We start from the raw sequence: 22,503 nt of genomic DNA, 5'->3' as shown, positions 1-22,503 counted from the left end.
CTGGCAAAAGTGCCGATATTCCATTATAGCATGTAGAAATTCAGGGCAATAATTTGACAAATTCAGAAACCCAATTCAATGACCTTCATGTTAAAACACAGGGATGCACCATTGGGAGGAAGACTGGCTGGAAAAGAGGAGCAAGTTATGGTCAGTAAGCAAACCTGCTCAACTGTATAACAGTCACTAAGTCAGTTACTAAGGTGATATGATGTACTCCTTACTTGCTTTCACACTGGATGCTGCTCTCTGACAGATGGTGAGCTCTCTTTTCTGAAGATGACTTTTGTTCTTTTTCTTTAGTTTTCATTAATTTTGTAATTTATTTACTATTAACCTGTAAATCACATGTATGGAAAATGGATCACGTCCAGGCTGTTTTGTGCCCTAAAAAAAAAAAAAAAGAGCCAGATTTGCAATGGTGGCTATGCAAAATGAATAAATAAACTGCACAAAAACTTCTTAATATCTGCAATGATGATATTTGATATAAACAAATAAATAGAGAAGGAACCTTCATTTCACTACAAGATCTAAGTAATTTTAAGTATTTTAGTTTCTCTAGTATAAATTAGCTAAGGAGTAAAGGCATATACTCATCAAATAGCCAAGATCCTGAGTTGTCAAAAGGTACATAAATGAGACAGAAAATGTTGCTAGCTTTTGGACAAATCATCCTGCAGGGCTTTAAATCATTAGAGGTATGAAGAAGGATTTGACCAAAAGCTAGCAACAACTTGTCTTGTTTATGGGCCTGTCACTGACTCAGCACAGCACCTCAATTATTCAGTGAATTGTTACCTTTAGTCTCTGAACGGTTTATATTTCACCAAGTGCTTTCTGCACCATATGTTTGGTATACTATGTGATCATTTACAAAGGCTTCATCTGCTCTTTTTTGGCTGTTTTATAAAATAACATACAGTACATAAAAACAGAAGGGATGGGAGGAGATATGAAGCATGTGCAAATCTGAAGAGAATTTCATAGAATTACCTTCTACAGTATTTGCATTTGGCTTCTTTGCTGTAAGTAAAACTTGTTATGGATAAACATACATGGCAGTTTCATTTGGCCCAACCACATTATTTTATTTTTGAGGTAAATTTTTTAAAATATTTTCAGTCATTTTATGCAGAAAAAAATGGCTGTAAAGTACAGCTGTATTTTTCAATAAAGTTAATATTATAATGCAGACTTTGAATTCACTTTTATTCAATGCACAGAATAACTCACTAATTTCAGTTGGTCAGTGCCCCACTCAGTCAATTTTATGATTAGCCTAGTTATTTCACTTCCATGTTAAGTATTCATTCTTATTTATTACCCTCTGTAGGTCAGAGCTGTGTGAATGAAATCTATAAACTTTTTAACAGCTGTGCTAAAAAAGGGAATCTATCACTGAATCTCTGTGGCACACTGTTTCACACCATGAAGAAAGAGTGTTGCACATACAAAGTAAGAAAGAAGAGAAAATACAATTATCAAATCTCAATTGTCTTATTTATTAGAAATACAAATGTAGTATAACAATAAGACTAGATATTTCACAAAGTAGAAAATGTTACGTATTTATGTATTTCAGTATTTAGTTAAGAAACCCTGATTTCTTCCTAAGGCACATCCAGAAAAAAGATGATATATGAGGAATGAGTAAAGAAAGTAACATCTTCTAGTGTACAAAACATGAAGTATATCTTATAACAAAACACATATATACAAAGTACTTCTTTTTTAAATATTTTATATATAATCAAATTTTGCTGTCTCAACTCTGCATTTTATTAACTTGCTTTGGAATTTATACAGAATGGCTGCATGAAACTTAAGTACAACACCTAAGTGATGAGCCATATTCTTCTGTATCAATAATCCAAACTTTAGAAAATAAATATAGTAATGACGACATAACAACAAAATGTGAAATTAACAAAAGAGCACATCAACATGAAACTAAACTTAACACAATTACTTTGTGTGTTCATCTACCAACAGACAAGTTAACTCAAAATGCACAAACACAAACAAGAAATGGAAAATTCTAAAGTTATACTGCTTAGATATTGTGAAGTGATCTGAAACAAGTGTTTCAGACAGGGCAATGACTATGAATGTTTTATTTACAGATTCAATCCAAAATAATAATAAACAGCACCACTTCATTAAGAGCCTCTTTGGTTATAAGTTGTATAAAAGCACCATTTAAATTACTGGACAATGAAATCTACAACTTTCATCCAAAATTAGCAAACTGTTAAGTATTTTGCAACAACTGCTGCTGTTATCATACGTTTTTCTGGCCATATGATATAATGAGTTATGGTCTGTCCGTCTAATTGAATGGAGCGACATATATACTAGTATGTAGGCTGTAAAACAGTGTAAATAGGAACAGGGACTCCAGAATGAGTATACAAGTTCGCAATGTTTGGTTGCCAATATGAAATATATGATTTACCAGAAGAAAATAAACTCCTTTGTAACATGAAAAACATGTCATGAGTAACACACATACTACATTTAATTAATACACCATAACACTCAATGTTCTTGTTTTAACAGATATGTATACACATTATGAATTAGCAAAGGACTTCCACTAAATTAGTTTCAAATTCAGGTAGAAATATTACTTGCCATTCTGCTCTATTGTTCATCTGTTTGAATTACGCATCACATATATATCTGGACATTTCGATGTATCCTATGACATAGTAGTGGAATCCAACACAAGAATTGGCAGTGTTGTACCAAAACAAGCAATGTTATTATTTCATTCAATGATGTCTTGAAGTGCTGACATATTTGATACAACACAATTTCTCAAACTAAGTTACTTGAGTAACACAATTCACAAAATGAACATAATCTTTCATCGGTTCCCTGAAGTGTAGTGTAAGAGGCCAAGATTCTTGCCTGCAAGCTATGGCAAAATGAATGCAGCTTATTACAGCTAAGAGGTTGCTACTGTCATCATATTTCACCACATACTGCCTAACAACCTCTTTGACAAATCAAGTAATCCCTTATTCATTAAACATCACCACTTTTGATTTTTCAATAACAGTGGAATCCTGCAGTCATTCTAATATGATTGCACTAATCAAAATATAACATTAAAAGATATTTAGTATTGTCATTTTATACAGTATATACCTTTCTGTAGGTGACGTGGAGCCCCACAATGTTATAGAAGCCATCAATAATTGCATCTTTAAAGCTTTAACATTAAATAACTTGAAATGTTTTCTTTCAAATTTTGCAAGCATCAATTTCACATCTGACCTAGATCACATTAATTATTCTACAATAAATATTAACAAGGTACAGTTCAACTTTGCAGAATCATGGAAACTTTTGAAAATACAGCACTCCACAATTCAGAGAGATTTCAGAGTAGTGGGTTATTAAAAATTAGGTAGCTGCTGAACGACTGTACTGTGGTGTGGTGTAATACATAACAGCTGATGCAGGTAACTGCCACCGTGATGCGTGAAGCTCAATCAACTGCAGGAGATGCTTTTTAATGAGGGGAGTAGCAGCTGCTGTGAGGAAAGTGTCTCTAATTTTAGCAAGGAGCTGCTGCAATTGTTGTGGGAGTTCTTGGTCCAGGTCCCGTCCAGCAGTAGTCAGCACAAAAAGTAAGCAATCCGTCTGTAAGAGAAGGGTCAAGTAATAAACTAACATTAACATGCAAATTTCATATTACAGCTCTCTAGACAAATTCCAAATGTCCTTTAAATGTAGAAAACAATAATAGTGACCAAAGTATCAAAAACTAACAATTTGGAAATGGAACAGATAAGAAGAATTTTGTCACAGTGATTCACACTTGTCATAAAATATTTATGAGCAAAACAAAAGAGAATATCAGCCCAAAAAAATAGTTGTTCATCAATTTTAAAAACACCGATTTGAGCTGCTTCACTACATGCAACATGGGGATAAAGACAGTTAGAAAAACCATGTAATTTACCAACATTTTTTCGCTTCATCGTCGTACTACTCCTTTCCACATTAACACACTACTTTTTTCACTAACATTAGTTAACGAGTATTTCCCCGATTCTTTAAAGAATCAGGCTTCCGTGTATTGGACAACATCAAGTGTCTGATTAAAAATGAATTAATGCATCAAGATGTATTTGATGTTATGCATGACAGTAAGGTTAGTTTAGGAAAGGTATCCAGTCATGCTTAATGTGCTTTCATTAATAAAACACTGAATGAATATAGACTGGACAGCCTGCAAAACTGTTGTAAATAGAGTTAGTGTTAAAGAAGTAATAAATTAAAATGTCACACCTAATGCTGAAGTTTTACTGCAAGAAAACTGAAATTGTAGTAAGCAACATATTTTCTCCTTTCATCATGGTGAATATCAGCCAGAAAAAATTGATAAAGGTGTGGCATAGAGCACCATAAATATTGATATTTGTTCAGTGTATAAGTGTGCTATCTTTGAGGAGAGGGCTTTGGGGATGTTGGCCGCTAACGGCAGTTAGCCTCTGGACTTGTATCTGTGTAGAAGCGAAGTGCTAATAAATCTGTACCTGAGAGAATTCTAATTGTTTACCTACAACTATATCCTATTCCCTCAAAGGTTTGAAATTTAGTTTAAATTCGTTGGAAATCACTAAAAGCCCTTGTTCTCAAATATTGGTTGAATACACTCGGGGTGATTTCCTATGTTGCTCAAGGCGCATACACGGGTTCTAACTGTAGTATTTGTCTTACTGTATTAAACCTTTAACATAAGAGTATATTTTTTAATGGGTTAGTTATGATAGCATGACAGTAACTTAAATTTTTAAATTTGGCCAGTAATCACAGGACATACTGAAATCAAGTAACTGTTACACCTAGGAGCCACTGGATATGCAACCTCAGCTGGAACAGTGTTACCAAACCCCCAGTTACTTGCTTGGTAATATAGATTATTAAGACACTCATTATTAGTAGTATCCTGCACAGAAGATCGGTAAGTGATAAATACATAGAGAGGATAAACAATTGCATCAGAGAACAGTGCAACAGCCTTGGTGTAGTTTTCGTGGATTCGAACAAATTTATTAGTGATAAATGTCTGGGACAAGATGGACTGCATCTGAACAGGCAAGGATCAGCAACATTCAGCAATATATATAGTGATATATGTAAGAACATACTTAACAAGGGAAACTAGTATGCAAATATGGGGGTGTAAAAATTGATAACGAAGTTTCAAACCAGATGCCATTAGGAATATTCAATGAAGTAACAATACGTTAGTAATGCACTTGAACATAAATGGGTTAAGTTCAAATTACACAGATGGCAGAGAAACAAAAATTAATGACTTGCAAATCATTTTGTCAGAAAAACCAAATATCAAGATTGTATGCTTGAATGAACACTGGCTTACAAAGGATAGTATCAAAATCTTAAATAACCTTGATAATTTTTATGTTGCCAGCAGCTTTTGTAGAAGTAATTTAACTTGAGGCGGATCATGCATACTAGTGGAAAGATCAATGGAATATAAAGCAAGACTCGATTTTGATTCCCTTAGTGAAGAATGTATATTTGAATGTTGCTGCGTAGAATTACGGCAAAATATTGTAATTTTATCTGGGCACAGAATTCCGGGCGCAGAAATAATGAAACATTTTTTTTCGAAATTCCTGCGTCTATTGCAAAAACTTCAAAAAGAAACCAAGAAGAGTGTCATAATAAACGCTGATTTCAACAAAGATCTAGCCAGTGAAGCCAATAACTCAACAAAATTCATTGATATGATTCAAACATCGGGTTTCAGTGCAAATTTAACTGATTTCACTCATGTAAATGAAGTGTCTGCAACATGTATAGATAATATTTTAACCAATTACACTAATATTTTAACCAATTACACTAATATTTTAACCAATTACACTTATAATGAGGCAAATAAGTTTTGTTTGGATTAAGGACTTTCTGATCATTGTACTCTGTTTATGGAGTTAGCAAAAACAATAGAACTTACCAAAAACAATAGAACCTTGCTCAAAAAAAACCTACACCAAACGCCAGTTCAGCAAAGAAAATACAAACTTATTTGAACGTAGATTAAATAAAGTGGAGTGGTCTATAGATCATAGTATTTCATGCTCTGAAAATTTTGCTACTTTCTTGGAAAAATTCCTGCTCGTTTTTAATGAAACTTTCCCCCTTTCTGTGCATCATGAAAAAGTAGGAAATAAAGTAAAGTGGATTACTGAAGGAATAAAAATCTCGAGTGCAAGAAAAAGATGGCTACATAGGGAACTAAAACATAATAAAAGTCCTGATTTTGTTACCTATGTAAAAGATTACAAAAATATTTTTAAAAAAGTTGTAAAGGCAGCCAAAGAACTGGCAAATAATATAATTATATTGGATAGTGAAAACAAATCAAAGGCATTATGGTCAGTGATCAAAGCTGAAACAGGTGCCACAGGTAGAGGCCATGATATTTCTGAAATCAAGATAGAGGATAAAACTATTGTAAATCTTGCTCAAATTTTTAAATTGTTTAATGAATTCTTCATAAATGTAAACAATGTAGCAGAGTATCCAGACGCAGTCAATTTCTTCAATGGTGAGCAGCCTCATGGTGAATTTTTGAGTACATTTACAAAAACTACAGTAAAAGATACAGAAAATGTGATACTGTCACCAAAAAATAAAACATCAGCAGGATGGGATGGGATGGGATGCCAACAAAAGTGTTAAAAACAGTCTCTAAAATAACTGGACAACCATTTCATCACAAGGAGTACCCCAAGGTTCTGTCTTAGGTCCCATTCTGTTTTTGTTTTACATAAATGATCTGCTATTTAATATTGAGTGTCATTGAATTTTATTTGCAGATGACACACCTTTAATCATTGAAAGTAACATTACAGATGAAATTCCACAAACTGTATTAAATGATTTAGAAAACTTAGATACCTGGTTTGATTTAAATGGGTTAAAATTAAACAAGGAAGACTCAGTTAATGCAATTTAAAACAAAACAAGCAAAATTAAATGATATTCAGATCAGTCACAGAAACCAGGTTTTGCAGGAAGCTAGCTGTGTGAAATTCATGGGAATGCAACTAGATATAAATCTATCATGGGGTCACACACACAGTACCTTGCAAATAAATTAAATGAGAATACTGTACAATGCTACCAGTATGGGCATAAGAAAAGTAGTATATCACAGCTACTTTGAGTAAGTAATAAGGTATGGAATTGTATTTTGGGATACGTCAAACTATATGTGTCGAATACTAAAACTTCAGAAAACCATCATTAGAAATATGCACAATGTAGGGCGAAGAAAATCGTATCACCCACTCCTAAAAAATCTGAGTATACTATGTGTTTCCTGACTATACTTATATGAGATGATTGTCTTTACACAGTAACTCTGATTTATTTGTAGCAAATCATTTTCAGCATGATTACAACACCAGAAATCAAAATAATTTTATGCTACCAACCCACTATTTAAAAATTTATGCTCAAACACCACACTATATGTGTATGAAAATTTATAACAAAGTGAATGGAAGAGCATTGCTCAGCATAAATTTAGAAACACTGAAAAAATCCTTATATGAGAAACTATTGCAGAAATGTTACTATTCAGTAGAAGAATCATAAATGACAACCTGAAAATTTGAGCAGGAGAGAGCAAGTACTTAGGACTGTTAATCTTAAAACTTTGTTACTTCTGAAGAAAAACTATTAATTGCTTAATTAAGTAATTATTCAGTACTGTATATTATGTTACTGGTATTATAAGGAAAACTGTAAACCAGTTTTTATGTTTTGTTGAGTCTCCTGTACATTTAAGTCAATGACTTGAAATTGTATGTTAAGAGACAATAAACTTCCACTTCCCTTACTATTAAGTGCTGTGGATGTTGTAACAATGCTGATATTTGACACATTTATTTTTGCTCTAGTCTTCTTGGAAAAAGATTTTCAACTAAGGAAGTTGATCAACTCAAATGCAAGGGAAAAGAATTGAGATTCAGCAAATTTTTGTCTTTACTATACTACAGACGAAACTTGTTTAAGAAACTTTCAAGACTGGAGCAAAATGAAAATAATCTCTCATTTAAAGACATAAGCAATATAAAAGCCATGATTATGAGCAATGCTTCACTTACATCGCCTTCAGTGGTAGGAGGTTTTACACAGTCCTGACAACCTTTGTACAACAGGTTTAATAGCACCAAACCAGGAGGTATACCTTCATACTGTGTCCGCAGCTGAAGTTGGCGGCGTTTCAGCTGAAAAAAAGAATTTTTTCACTTGATGAGTTAAACTGGTGTTGGGTGTAACAACAATTTCCTCAATTTCAACACTGTTTCCTATTTTCATCAATTCAAAATTATGTAAAATGAAATGTGCTTTACTCGAGTCTGTCAGCATTTTTTAATAATTGAAGACATCTAAATTCATATAATACATCGAGCTAAATAGAGCTGTTCCATGATGTTTATGTTTATGGCTGTTATTGAAAACAATCGGTGAAGGAGCTTTATGGTCAATGTGATACAAAAATTCTTTTAATACTTCTTTCTTGTGTGATGCCCTTTTATCCAGCCAGTGCCATATTGGGACCAGTATGTTACTTCTATTTCATGAAGAACAAACCACAGCCATATACAGGTTATTATTATGATGGGGTAGCCACTCCCAAAGGCAATTTAGAGTTACTGCCAGTTCTTACCTAGAGATGAATCTGTGTACCTCTAATGTCCATCTACAGTGAAATTGCATGGTAAAATACGACACTGTGGTACCAAGTGTTTGTACATTATCCATAGGAAGTGAGACATAGGAACCATTACAGTGTCTACCTAGGTGGCTGTGGAAAGCCACCTCAAAACCACGTTCAGGCTGACCAGCACACTTGTTAAACCACAGGGCAGATTTGATCCACATTCTGATAATGTGGTACTCTAACACACTCAGCTATCCAGACAGGTTTTCTTATAACATTTTAGTGTGTAAACTGAATCATAGTTCAATTTGGCATTTTGAGCACCCACAAAGTATTACCAGTCATGAAAGTCACAGTACCTACCAGAATAAAATCTTAGATATCAAAACCTGTTAACCACCTTACCTATCAAACTAAAAGCTAGGTGGAAAACAAGCTCCTGAGTAAATAAGCGTGTTAAAATGTGTGTTTTTGCAACACAGGAGTCAAGCTGGTCCCAGGTCCAATCTGCTTCATGGATTAATGATGGGGACTGGTGTACTGGCTAGCCTGGAAGTAGTTATTGGACCGTTTTCCAGGTACTGATCTTACGGGCTAGAAGATGCTCCTTAATTTTTAAGTTATTTTTTAAAGTAATATTATACCATTTTTATTATCAAACTACAAAGCCAGACTAAAAAGAAATTCTTAATGTATAAAGCTGAACTGACCTTTAAAATCCCTGAGAACTATTTCTTCTTCATCAATGTCCTCTTCACATATAAGATGGTCTTCACTGGCATCAAGAGCATTACTTATGCCCCACTTGAAATATTTAACAATGTCTTCTCTCACTCTAGACCACAAATGTTTTATTCACTGACACAACTGTTTGATTGTAGATCATTTCAAAGCTCTCTTCAATGTGAATTCATGTTGGGTTTCAGCCCTCATCAATTTGTTCCATTCCTCTCTCATATACACTTTAAACAGTTTATTTTTCAAGACATCAAGAGGTTGCAGTTGTGAAGTTATCTCCTCCCAGAATAACAGCAAGCTCTGTATTTCCCTGTCTCAATTTCTATTTCACAAAATTTTTCAAATGGCCACTAAAATGATCTAGCAAAAGAACAGAACTCTTCTTGAATAAAATACCTTGCTTCCTCTCCCACACTCTGTTAATCCATAATTCCATACCAGCCTTGTCCATCCAACCCTTGTCATGCGCATGAACAACATTGCCTGGCAGTATTTCAGAGGGTTTTGGCATTGTTCTGTGCTTGAAAATGATAATTGGATTAACTTCAGTACCATCAGCACAACATGAAAGTACAACAGCATAGTGCATTTTTTCTTACCCACTTGTTTTTTTAGTTACAGTTTTATCACCTTTCATGGCAACAGTTCTGTTAATCTGCCCATCACATGTCAGAGGAGTTTCGGCCATATTTGCTTTAGTTCCACACTGAATAATAAAGTGATGGAAAGATAATATTTTCTCTTCATACTCTTGTGGTATTTTCTGAGATCTTTTGGTTTTGGTTCACATGCTAAGTACATGACGCTTCATAAACCTGTAGCACCAACCAACACTACCCTTAAAGTCTTAAGTTCCACTTCTAGAGCTAGCTTATGAGCATGTATTTGAATCATTTTTGTATTAATTCCAGTGCCATTTTGACGGTGTCATTTCAGTACGTCATCATCTAGTTTTGTTCATTTTACATTCAGTCCTCTATTTGCACATTTAATTTTTCTCATTTTTTTTCTCCCCCAGTTCTTCTTTAATAGCCCGCCAATTGCAAATGGCTTTTTCTGTATGTGGAGGACCAAAATGCCACTCAGTTGCTCTGCTTCCATGTTATTCCATGTATAGCCTTCATCATAAGAATAACTTTTATTTTTTCCATTATGAAAGTAGCTACTAACAGAAATGATGTACTGTTACTGATAACACAAATCACTTTCAATTCAGGTTCTCTGGCACTGTAGACTGCAATGGCTACACAGTGTTCTGGGTTTGTGATTGCAGGGCATGAGGGAGACAGTGTTACCAAGCTTGTGAACCCTTGAAACTCATGTTCATTGCATAGGTGCACTTCTGCTACCAGTGCCATATAGAGTGAGTTTTCCTCTGCATAGAATATATGGACATTTTTAAGACTGGCAGGAATTGTATTAATTTCGAGTATAAGAAGCACATGAATTTTGGAGGCAATTTTTAAAAGAGAAAGGTGTATCTTATAGTATGTAAAATACAGTAAATAGAGGCCTGGTTCCAATGTACCACCCCAGTTATATGAAGCACCAACACACTGAAAAACTGTCACATTTGAAAGTGCAATGTACACTAGAAACAGACGGAAGAGGTACACAGATTCCTCCCCAGAGAGGAGCAGTGACAGTAGCTTTAAAATGCCATTGGGAATGGAAATCCCAGTGTAATAATAGCCTACATACAAGTATGGTTAATTCTCTGTGAAAATTGTGAATTCCCATAGTACTCCTGAACTGGAACTGGTGGATATTGGGACAAGGAAGGAAGGAAGGAAGGAAGGAAGGAAGGAAGGAAGGAATGCACCCAGGAAGCTCTGGAAAAATTAAACTAATAATCATGAGAAAAACTGTTTACAGTATGGCCACAAACACTAATGCCAAACTTTTTGTGGTTAGCAATTTTGGCTGCATGTCCACACACACAACTTAATGTTTATGAATATTGGCTTTTGCAGCCCTTGTTATTTTTAATAAAACATGTATGGATACAAGGCTGCATCATCACATCGTTTCAGTGGGTTTTAACACTGATGCTGCTCTATATAACTTTACAACATGATCATAAATCTGGAAAACTTTTTAATTTCGTGTTTGTAAAACTATTACCAACTATGTCATGGACTACAAAACAATGCAAGGATCAGTCATGCAAATTACTACACACCTGGTGAAGAGAATGGACAAAGTGTCGCTTGCTGCAAAACTGAGATGTTGAGAAACTGACAGGCATATTGATAAAATTTCAGGAAATGTCCTTCGTCAGAGCTGTTCAAGATATCTCAGTATGTTAGAGCTCAGAATAGGTTCTAAGATTATCTAACAAACTGGTGTCAAAGGATATTGGACAGCAGTTTTGTGGATCACTTATACTATCTTTCTTGTAGATGGATGTGACCTTTGCCTTTTTCCAAGAACTGATTACAGTTTTTCGATCGAGGTATCTACAACAGATTATAGTTAGAAGAGGGGGCTAACTCACCCACGAATTCAGTACACAATCTCACAGGGATTCCATTGGGCCCTGGAGCTTTGTTCTGTTTTAAAGATTTGAGCATTTCTCAACACCACTGATACTAATACTTATTCCATTCATCTTTCCAGTGGTACGATGATTAAATTGGGGTAATTCTCTTGGGTCTTCCTTTGTAAAGGAACATATGAAAATGGAGTTAAGCATTTCAGATTTTGCTTTGCTACCCTCAATTTCAGTTCCTGTCTTAGTGACGAGGTACTGGACACTACATTTGGTGCCACTAAAAGGCGTTACAGGTGAACAGAATCTCTTTGGATCTTGTGAAATGTCATTTGACAATATTCTTCTATGGTAGTCATTGAAGGCATCACACATTGCCCTCTTGACAGCCAAACGTGTTTCATTCAGCATTTATTTACAGTTCTATGCTTCGTTTTACACCTATTACACAGTAATCTGTTTTTTTAGAAGTTTCTTTACAGTGAATATATACCTTTGAGGTTCCCTCCCATTATGAGCTGTTCTACTGGGTACATATCTATCCGGTGCATGGTCAACTATTCTTTTAAAATTGAGCACAGTTCCTCCACACGCTCCTACCCTATGATGCAGTTTCAAGTTTCTCATTGAGATAAACAATAATGATATTTTGTCTAGTTTCCTCAACATATATAGCTTTCTGCCTGTTTTAGTTGTTCTTTTTACATTGGTAATCAATGTTGCCACAAACGTGCCATGCTCACTGATACCAGTTTCGATGTGGACATCCTCAACAAGGTCAGGTCTATTTGTTACCATTAGATCCAACATATTTCCATCATGAGTGATGTTCATAACTACCCCTTCTAGGTAGTTTTCAGCATTTAGTAAAGTTCCACAGGATGTCTTATGCCCATCACTAACAAAACTGTAATTTTCCCAATTGATTGTTGGATGTTTAAAGTCTCCACCAGTGATTACAGTATGATTGGGGAACTTATATATACAAGTGAATTGAGGTTTTTTTCTAAGGCTTTCAGTTACCTAACGAGATGAGTCTCATGGGCGATAGAAAGATACAATTTTCATTTTATGCTCGCCGCTGATACTGAGTTTTGGCCAATCTCACATACTGCTTCAATTTCTGTCTCAGTGGATTTGAGTTTGCCTACTGCGACAAAAAAACAACCTCTATTTGCCATTTCCCTAACCTTTTGATTTACACTTAAATTTCCCCAAAAAGAATCTTGCTGAGCACCACCCCAGATAAATTTAGCATTGTCTTTTAACAGCTCTTGGAGTGCCTGGATTTGATACAAAAATCTTTGGTAAAATGACAGTAATAAGAACACAATCTGAGGAAGCTTCTCACATCTCTAATACTTTTAGGAATAGGAAATTCTATTATAGATCTCACCTTTTCTGGGTCTGGCCGCACACATTCATTTGACACAAGGTGTCAGAGTATTTTGATTTCTTTTGCTCCAAAGAGCCACTTTCTTAGATTAAGTTTCAGTCTGTCTTGTTGGAGACACTTAGGAATGGCCCTCAGTCTTTTTATGTGTTTATCAAATGCCTCTGAGAACACTATAATGTCATCTAAATAACAAAGACATATCATCCACTTCAGGTGACTTACAAGATTATCCATCATCCGTTCAAAGTTGCTGGTGCATTACACAAACCAAACGGCATTACCTTAAACTCATACAGCCCCTCAGGGGTGATGAATGCAGTTTTCTCATGATCAGCCTCATCTACTTCGATTTTCCAGTATCCCGAGTACATGTCCATGGTTGAGGAAAACTTAGCCCCCTTCAGACAATCTAGTGTATCGTCAATTTGTGGAAGAGGGTAAACATCCTTTTTAGTTATCTTATTAAGCTTCCTGTAATCAGCACAAAAGCGCCAAATGCCATCCTTTTTCCTGACAAGAACCACTGGTAATGACCACTGGTAATGGCTCTTCGAAGGCTGAATGACGTCATTATTCATCACTTTCTCTACCACGTCATGAATTATTCGACGTTCTGTTGCTGACACACAGTATGCCCTCTGGCTTATTGGTTGATGGTCTCCAGTACTAATCCGGTGCTTCACTGTTGATTTGTCTAATTTGCTCTTCACCTGTGGATTGAAGCATTCAGAGAACTCTTTAAGAATGGCAAGTAGCTTCTTCTGTTGTTCCTTAGTGAGATCTAGTGATAGTCGAGATATAAGATCTTGTCTCGTAGTGGTAGTGCTAATTTCGCCCACAGACTCGGCATGGGAAGTTCCTATGATGCTCAGCTGTTCTGCAATTAATGGCTCAGCGTTTGCTATGCACATGCGTCTTGCAAGGCTCTGCGGTTCTCGGCAACAGTTAACTATCCACAATTCACCGAATCTGATCTTAAACAAGGCAACAGAGGCTGGAATGTCCAAATTATTCTTCAGTTGTATGCTTTTCTTACATTCCACTACAAGATCCATGGGTTGATGCATGGCATAACACATGACAGTTACCTATCTAGTGCTGACAGCAGGAATGATCACTTCATCCAGCACATAGTCTCCACACACTCAGATGTGCATCTTCCTGTCCACAGTATCTCATCTCGTCTAGCATAATCTTCAAGCGAACACAACCTATAATTGCCTGAGAAGCTTTCAAAAAGTCCCATCCAAGAATGACATCATGACTACACTCTTGCAAGACAATGAATTCTAAGGGCTGTGTATGGCCACTGATACCCACACGAATGACTCATCTTCCTGTAGGTTTTACATATTTCCCATTAGCCACCTTCAGCAGAGAGGTTTTGTAGTCAACAAATACGGTTTTCTGCAACTGGCGACGGTACTTCTCCGAAATGACTGAATATTATGCTCCAGAGTCCACAAGAGCTTGGGCTGGTCGGCCATCCATGAGGATATCGACATAGTTTCCTATCTTTTTTGTAGTGATCAGCGGCAGAGGATTTCTCTCTTCAGCAGCCTCACCTCCAAGGAAGGTCGCACCCTTTAGTTTTCCAGGTTGCGGCGGCTAGGTGATTGGCTGAAGCTTCTAAACGGCGATGGAGATCTTGTTCGGCATGTTGGGGAGCGTCCTCTCCAGCGGCTAGCTTGCAGCAATGGTGACCTACGTCATCCTGCACCCACATCATCTTGTTCATCTTCGTCGTCCCGGAGTTGGCGTTGGCTAAGATCAGTGGCCTGCTGTCTTCTGGCACAGGCATCATCAAATATCTGCCACCTTTCTCAACAATATTGCACCACATGTCTCGGTCGTCCGCAGTGGAAACAGCTGGTTGGTTATCCTGGGTCCTCCAGACATTAGTCTTCCTTGGTGCCCAAACAGGTTCCTCATGTGGCATTGTAGAAATATAACTTCGCCTGGGGCTCCACCGTTTTAAAGGGAAATGAAGGACGAGAGATTGGGTTAATGTCTGTTCAACTCCCTCCCTTATGACCACTTGAAGCTTCTCGGTTTTTTTCTCACTGTGCAATCCAAGTGCCTTCTGAATTCCCTCTCTCACTATCTGACAAAGAACACTTATGAAATCAGTTTTTTCATCTATCACAGACATCAATACAACATTTGGAAGCTGTTAAAAATTGTTGCATTTAATTTTTTTTTTGATACATTGTCTCGATATACTGGCACCATTTTATGAAGGAGTCTACTCTCTAAACCTCCTTCAGGAGTAGGGATTGATGCATGTTCTCAGCAACACCCTTCATGAGATGTGCAACCTTATCTTCCTCCTTCATTGTAGGATCCACTATTTTACACAGCTCCAAGACGTCATGAATGTAGGATGCTGTAGTTTCTCCTGGCTGCTGTGCCCTGCACTTTAATTTATCTTCAGCCTTCCACTTCTGTCATTGTGTGTCACTGAAATACTCACATAGTTCCACCTGGAATACTTCCCAGCTTGTGAACTTCCCCTCGCTGTTCTCATACCACTGCTTGGCAGTGCCATCCAACTAGAAAAATACATTAGCCAAACACACAGTGTCATCCCATTTGTTAAATTTGGCTATACGCTCATCTTGGCCATTGTCACCAGAGAACCCGGAAGGATGTCTCACGTGGTGGCACACAATTGCTGTCATTGTAACATCCTCCTCTTCTTCTGTCTCCTATAGAGCGCGATCTGTTGAATATGGCTCAAACTCGGGTTTCTCACCACGTACACGGCGGCTCTGTCAAGGTCTGATAGGAGCCACTGTGTCGTCGATAATGTGCGCTATCTCAAGTCCCAATACCAAGCTCCTCCACCAGACTAATGTCATGTAGAAGAAGATGTAATTAGATGAATGACGAACACTAATGTCACTTAACGAAGGTTTATTCAGCACTTGCACATACAAGATCATGGAGCAAACTGCCTCCAGTCAGAACACATATGGTATATATAAAGTTACAGGAGATTCCAGTACAATGATTATTGACATGTTTGGATCCTTCTAGAATGTACTCAAACCGAATATAGAAATTAAAATTTTACAATTCAGGTGAGTTTTGAACTCACAACCCACCATGCAACAGTCTAGTATCATAACCCCTACACCACGGTGTCTGTGCTACTCTGCTTCTTCTGTGCCAATATCACTGCTATTAATTTCAGGTTTCAACCAGCTTTCCATACCTAATATAATGTGAGTTCACTGCTGTTCATTTTATTGCGAATGCTTCAGTAGTTAACTAGTTAGATTTTAATACTCTCACCTGTGGGAAGCATTTCTTTTGGTCTTACACTGATACTTCGGGTTTCCTTCAGCTATTGTTATCTGGATTGGTTGAAGAGTCACCTAATCTAAAAAAAAAAAAAAAAAAAAAACACATTGTGTGTGCCCCCCGCCCCCCCCCCCCCCCCCAAACAGTCAGCTACTTGAGTAGCAGCCTCTGATGTGTAGTGCACACCTGACCTATTTTGGGTAACCTTACAGTTAACCCTCTAGCCAAAGTCCAGGAAGGCGCAGCCTAGCTTGTCGCAGAACCACTGAGGTCTCTGATTCAGTCCTTCCACTACACTCAGAATTAAATTTCCACCATTAGTTCTGGGGACATTGCTGCAAAATTGTGAGCTTTGTTGAAACTCCACACACAAGGCTGGTCTTCTCAACCTTCTCTGCCAGTCACTGGAATGACCCATGAATCGCCTCTGAGCTCGGACAACAGGCAACATTTGTTCCAATGCGCATCACAATCTGCAGTTAGTTGCACCCTGTTCCCTCAATGGCTGCCAGAATAGCCTCCTCAACATGCTGAATGAGGCCCCCAGGCATACACACTGAGTGCAACTGGAGTCCTTTCCTTTCTCTTGCTACCATTTCCCTATGAGGTACAATCTTTTCCATACATTTGAGCTGCCTACCCTTTTGTGTTTGTCTCCTCCTGACACTGGATAAAACTAGTTTCCCCAAAACAGGTGAAGTGAGTCCCATTGGCTCAGTTTCAGTTACAGTGAAAGACAAGACCTCAAACATATTGGTTGGGGGGGGGGGGGGGCAGTGGAACACACCGAGTCCTCCCTAGTCTCCGTTCACCGTGTGCAGGACACCTAGATCTACCATTGACATGCCACTCACAGTTGAGAGGAATAGACTTGCGACGTCAGGTAACGCCACCACCAATAATCACATGGAGTGACTCCTGGGGACCTGGGAGGCCGAGCATGACGGAAAAGATGGCTCAGCACGCAATCCTCACCAAACAATATGCACAAAAGGTCTTTCACACATGTAGCAATATGGGGTGGAGTGCCACCCACCTTCCAGCAGAGCCAGCTAGAGATGAGCTGACTCCTCCTCTCACTACAGCTCATATTATACACAATTCTCATGTGATGTCACTGGTGTGTTGCCATCCAGTGCCATATATTGGCGAGTTTTTGCACTCACTTTTGATTTTAATAAAATCCTGTGTCATTTCAGGCACGTGTGTCAATTTTTCTCTCTCTACCTACATTATTTCATGAATTAGTGGTCATTCTGTATATTTAAAGGAAAATGAGGAGGTGTATTTCCAAATATCTTCATTAAGTTGAGAACAAATGATCATGCAATTACTCTGTTTACTGAAAAAGGAAGCACTGTGATTTGTATTTATATAACATTGTGTCCACTTTCTTTCATTATAAGATAACTGTATTTTTTATGTTAATATACAGAACTATAATCATTTCCAGTAAGAAACAATTACAAAATGAAGTTTAGTATACAGAGAACTTGTTAAAGAATAGCTATTGTGCTGGTCAATGCAGTTGACAATATGCAATGAATGGACCAGGAAAAAAAAAAAAATTAGCCTACCCGCCTTTCATCAGTGGTTTGATAACCAACAAAATAGGTCATATAGTAAGAAACTGAACAGTAATGTAGTATTATTATATTTTATGCTCAGAAGAGGCTGTAAGCTATGTCCTATAAATGGCAATTAAACTACCTGCACTGCATTATTCTGCCTCTACATGTAAGTTAACCTCAGGAACTAGTGTAGGGATTTTAATAAACTTTCCACTATATAATTTATTACCACAGTGCTGGACAAGATGTGTCATACCTCATGGTATTTAATGTTTACAATGTTCCTAGTTAATACTGAATGAGCTGAGTAAGGTTAGTGAATAATATAATGGAAATTATTTACATGTAAAATACAGAAAAATAATAAATTTGCAGCACAGAACAATGGCCCCTGAACTAACATATGGTGCAGGTAAAGTATTTTTAAAACTGCTAAGAAAATCATTAAAATGTGAATTGGATTGGTTAAAGCATAGACAGCAGTTAAGGTTTTCTCTGCAACAACAACTTAACTGAAATATGAGATCAAGATACAGAGCATTAAACATTTCAAATAGTTTTTTTGTTAATTTCAAAATCTTTTTACATGGACTAAATTTCAATTGAATATGAACGAAATATTGTGATCTCATGATATACAGGGTGTTACAAAAAGGTACGGCCAAACTTTCAGGAAACATTCCTCACACACAAATAAAGAAACGCTTAATTTCCATGTTAGAGCTCATTTTAGTTTCGTCAGTATGTACTGTACTTCCTCGATTCACCGCCAGTTGGCCCAATTGAAGGAAGGTACTGTTGACTTCGGTGCTTGTGTTGACATGCGACTCATTGCTCTACAGTACTAGCATCAAGCACATCAGTACGTAGCATCAACAGGTTAGTGTTCATCACGAACGTGGTTTTGCAGTCAGTACAATGTTTACAAATGCGGAGTTGGCAGATGCCCATATGATGTGCGGATTAGCACAGGGCAATAGCCACGGCGCGGTACGTTTGTATCGAGACATATTTCCAGAACGAAGGTGTCCTGACAGGAAGACGTTCGAAGCAATTGATCGGCGTCTTAGGGAGCACGGAACATTCCAGTGTATGACTCGCGACTGGGGAAGACCTAGAACAATGAGGACACCTGCAATGGACGAGGCAATTCTTCGTGCAGTTGACGATAACCCTAATGTCAGCGTCAGAGAAATTGCTGCTGTACAAGGTAACGTTGACCACGTCACGGTATGGAGAGTGCTACAGGAGAACCAGTTGTTTCCATACCACGTACAGCGTGTGCAGGCACTATCAGCAGCTGATTGGCCTCCATGGGTACACTTCTGCGAATGGTTCATCCAACAATGTGTCAATCCTCATTTCAGTGCAATGTTCTCTTTACGGATGAGGCTTCATTCCAACGTGATCAAATTGTAAATTTTCACAATCAACATGTGTGGGCTGACAAAAATCCGCACACAAGCGTGCAATCCCGTCATCAACACAGATTTTCTGTGAACGTTTGGTCAGGCATTGTTGGTGATGTCATACGGGATACTCTACCTGTGCTGCTAGAACATGTGCCTTTACAAGTACGACACAACATGTGGTTCATGCACAATGGAGCTCCTGCACATTTCTGTCGAAGTGTTCGTACGCTTCTCAACAACAGATTCGATGACCAATGGACTGGTAGAGGCAGACCATTTCCATGGGCTCCACGCTCTCCTGACCTCAACCCTCTTGACTTTCATTTATGGGGGCATTTGAAAGCTCTTGCCTATGCAACCCCGGTACCAAATGTAGAGACTCTTCGTGCTCGTATTGTGGATGGCTGTGATACAATGCGCCATTCTCCAGGGCTGCATCAGTGCATCAGGGATTCCACGCGACGGAGGGTGGATGCACGTATCCTCGCTAACGGAGGACATTTTGAACATTTCCTGTAACAAAGTGTTTGTAGTCACGCTGGTACGTTCTGTTGCTGTATGTTTCCATTCCATGATTAATGTGATTTGAAGAGAAGTAATAAAATGAACTGTAACATGGAAAGTAAGCGTTTCTGGACACATGTCCACATAACATTTTCTTTCTTTGTGTGTGAGGAATGTTTCCTGAAAGTTTGGCCATACCTTTTTATAACACCCTGTATAATGTGATATTGTAAAATATGAACTATTGACTGATTTGGACTTCAGTTAAGTTGTCACTCTAGAAAATGATTCAGTTGTAATACTTTCTTTAGGATACATTACGAATTAGATGTCTTCTTCTGGACAATGAAACAGGGACACTTCTCGAAGGTCTTTTGGTGTATTCTTTTCTTATCTTCCCTTCTATCTTTCAGATGCTTCTCAAAGTAATACTGCAGTTTATATCTTTAATTGCCAACTTCTGTGCTGCTCTTATACACATTCTATGTGCTACATTAGTTCTGTATTGAGCCAACTGTTTTAAGAGTCTTTCACATTCCTGCTTTTATTAATTCATTCCTCTAACAGGCATTACTAACATTTCTATCTTCTTTGGCTTCATTGCAAAAGATTCCCAAAACCATTAAAGTTTGATTACCTTTTATATATTGCATAACCCTTAAATTTGTTGTGTAATTTCTCTATCCCAGCTGTCATAGCTATTCCAGCAATTGTTACTCCACTTATAGAGGTTAACCTTTATTGAACTACATAAAGAAGAACAAAAAAATCTGGCATTCTAGAATGTAGTGTTAGCGCCCTTAACTGTGTAGGAAGGTTACAGAACTTGAAAAGAGAAAGTGATATAGGAACATAGTGTGAATTAATGAAGTGTGGTGGCAGGAAGAAACGGATTTCTGGTCAGATGAGTAACAGATTATCAACACAAAATCAAACTGAGGTAGTATGTACCAGAAAACAGAAATGTGGGTTAACTATCAAGAATTAAATGTGTTATCATTGATAGGCACAAAGTCATCAGCAGCTGTACAAGTATATATGCCATGTAGCTCTGCAGTTGATTCAAAAGTAGGGAAAGGAAGAGAGGAAGAAAATAGTAGAACATGGACTAGGGTGATGTAATTAAAGGAGGACTTGCCCGATAAATTTAATCAGTGCTAATAATCGGATTGAATTTAAGTTCTAGGAAGCTTATTCTGAAAATCTTTATCTTGGGAATGGCCTTATGGATGATAAACAATATACCCAAGAAAAGAATAAAAGCTTTTGAAATATTGTGTTTAAAGAATGATTCCGAGGATAAGATGAGTAGATCGAGTAGCTAATGAAGAGGTAATGCACCAAACTGGGGAGTAAACAGCCTCATGGAACAGCTTGAATGAAGGATAGGTTGATAGAACACATCCTGGGACACCAACGAATAGTTAATTCGGTAATGGAAAGAACTGTAAGGTGGGACAAGTGTAGGCTGGACTTGATTGCAGCAAGTAGGTTCAAAAGAGTGTAGGTTGCAGTAGACAGAGCTGAAGAGTCTTCACACAGGATACACTAATATGCAGTGCTGAGTCTATAGTCTTCAAACTGAGGATGACAACAACAACACTGAAAATTCTCTTTAGTTTCATGTCCCTCACTCATATTTCATCTCACTACAATCTGAACAGCACAACATTTGTGTCTGCCTACAAATTTTGGACATGTATTGCCCACCCAATCAGAGGATCTGAAACATTTGTGATGCCTCTAAAGGGCCCCAGAAAACCTCATGAGGTGACTTAATTATATTTAAAAAAATTTGTCAACAAAAATAGACATATATTAATATGGCTACAGTTACAGTTATTTTTGTTTTTAATGTTCTGGTACTGTCCATCTGTACCAACATCTCCAGCTTTGTTTCCCCATTCCAAGGATTTCATCAATTTCTGTCTGTTTTTGAGCAGTCTTATCATAAGGTTATTTGGCTGTGAAGGTCTCATATACTAAAAATGCCTATACCAAATGTAGACAGACAAATGTCATTAATTACCCTAATGAACATAGGAATATCTTAATGGCAATTACAAGCATGAAGAATCACTATCTTTTTCCATCTCTTTATTAGTTCTATGACACACTAGCAATCTATCACAGTGAGGCATATATTCAACAACTTCTGGGTCATTGATATTATGTTCATTTCATATATTATTGTTTTTCATTTGTAACAAAAATACAATAGTCAACAACATGAAAGTTATTTTGAAAACCAAAGTATAGGGTGTCAATAATTAAAGTTCCAGTTTCAAAACAGGGGAGACAGAGACCCACTGCTTGAAGGATGTCAAATTTGAAGAGCATATTACTGATGCAAGAGGAAA

The 22,503-nt window shown here is 37.2% G+C and overlaps 1 protein-coding gene across 3 annotated transcripts in view; it reads right to left on the bottom strand.

The window, feature by feature from the left end:
- Window positions 1-1,481: 1,481 nt before the first annotated feature.
- Window positions 1,482-22,503, bottom strand: part of LOC124609405 — a 501,321-nt gene continuing 480,299 nt past the window's right edge. For all 3 annotated transcript variants that reach the window (XM_047140070.1, XM_047140071.1, XM_047140072.1), the window contains 2 exons: window positions 8,166-8,288; window positions 1,482-3,654 (listed from right to left, as the gene is read on the bottom strand). In XM_047140070.1, the coding sequence (XP_046996026.1) occupies window positions 3,415-3,654; window positions 8,166-8,288 (363 nt within the window). In that variant the 3' untranslated portion in view covers window positions 1,482-3,414. The remainder of the gene's footprint in view (window positions 3,655-8,165; window positions 8,289-22,503) is intronic.

Source organism: Schistocerca americana, chromosome 1 (assembly GCF_021461395.2).
Source record: "Schistocerca americana isolate TAMUIC-IGC-003095 chromosome 1, iqSchAmer2.1, whole genome shotgun sequence".
Lineage (NCBI taxonomy): Eukaryota > Metazoa > Arthropoda > Insecta > Orthoptera > Acrididae > Schistocerca > Schistocerca americana.
The sequence above is the reverse complement of the archived record's forward strand: the minus strand, read 5'-3'. Positions and strand labels throughout refer to the sequence as shown.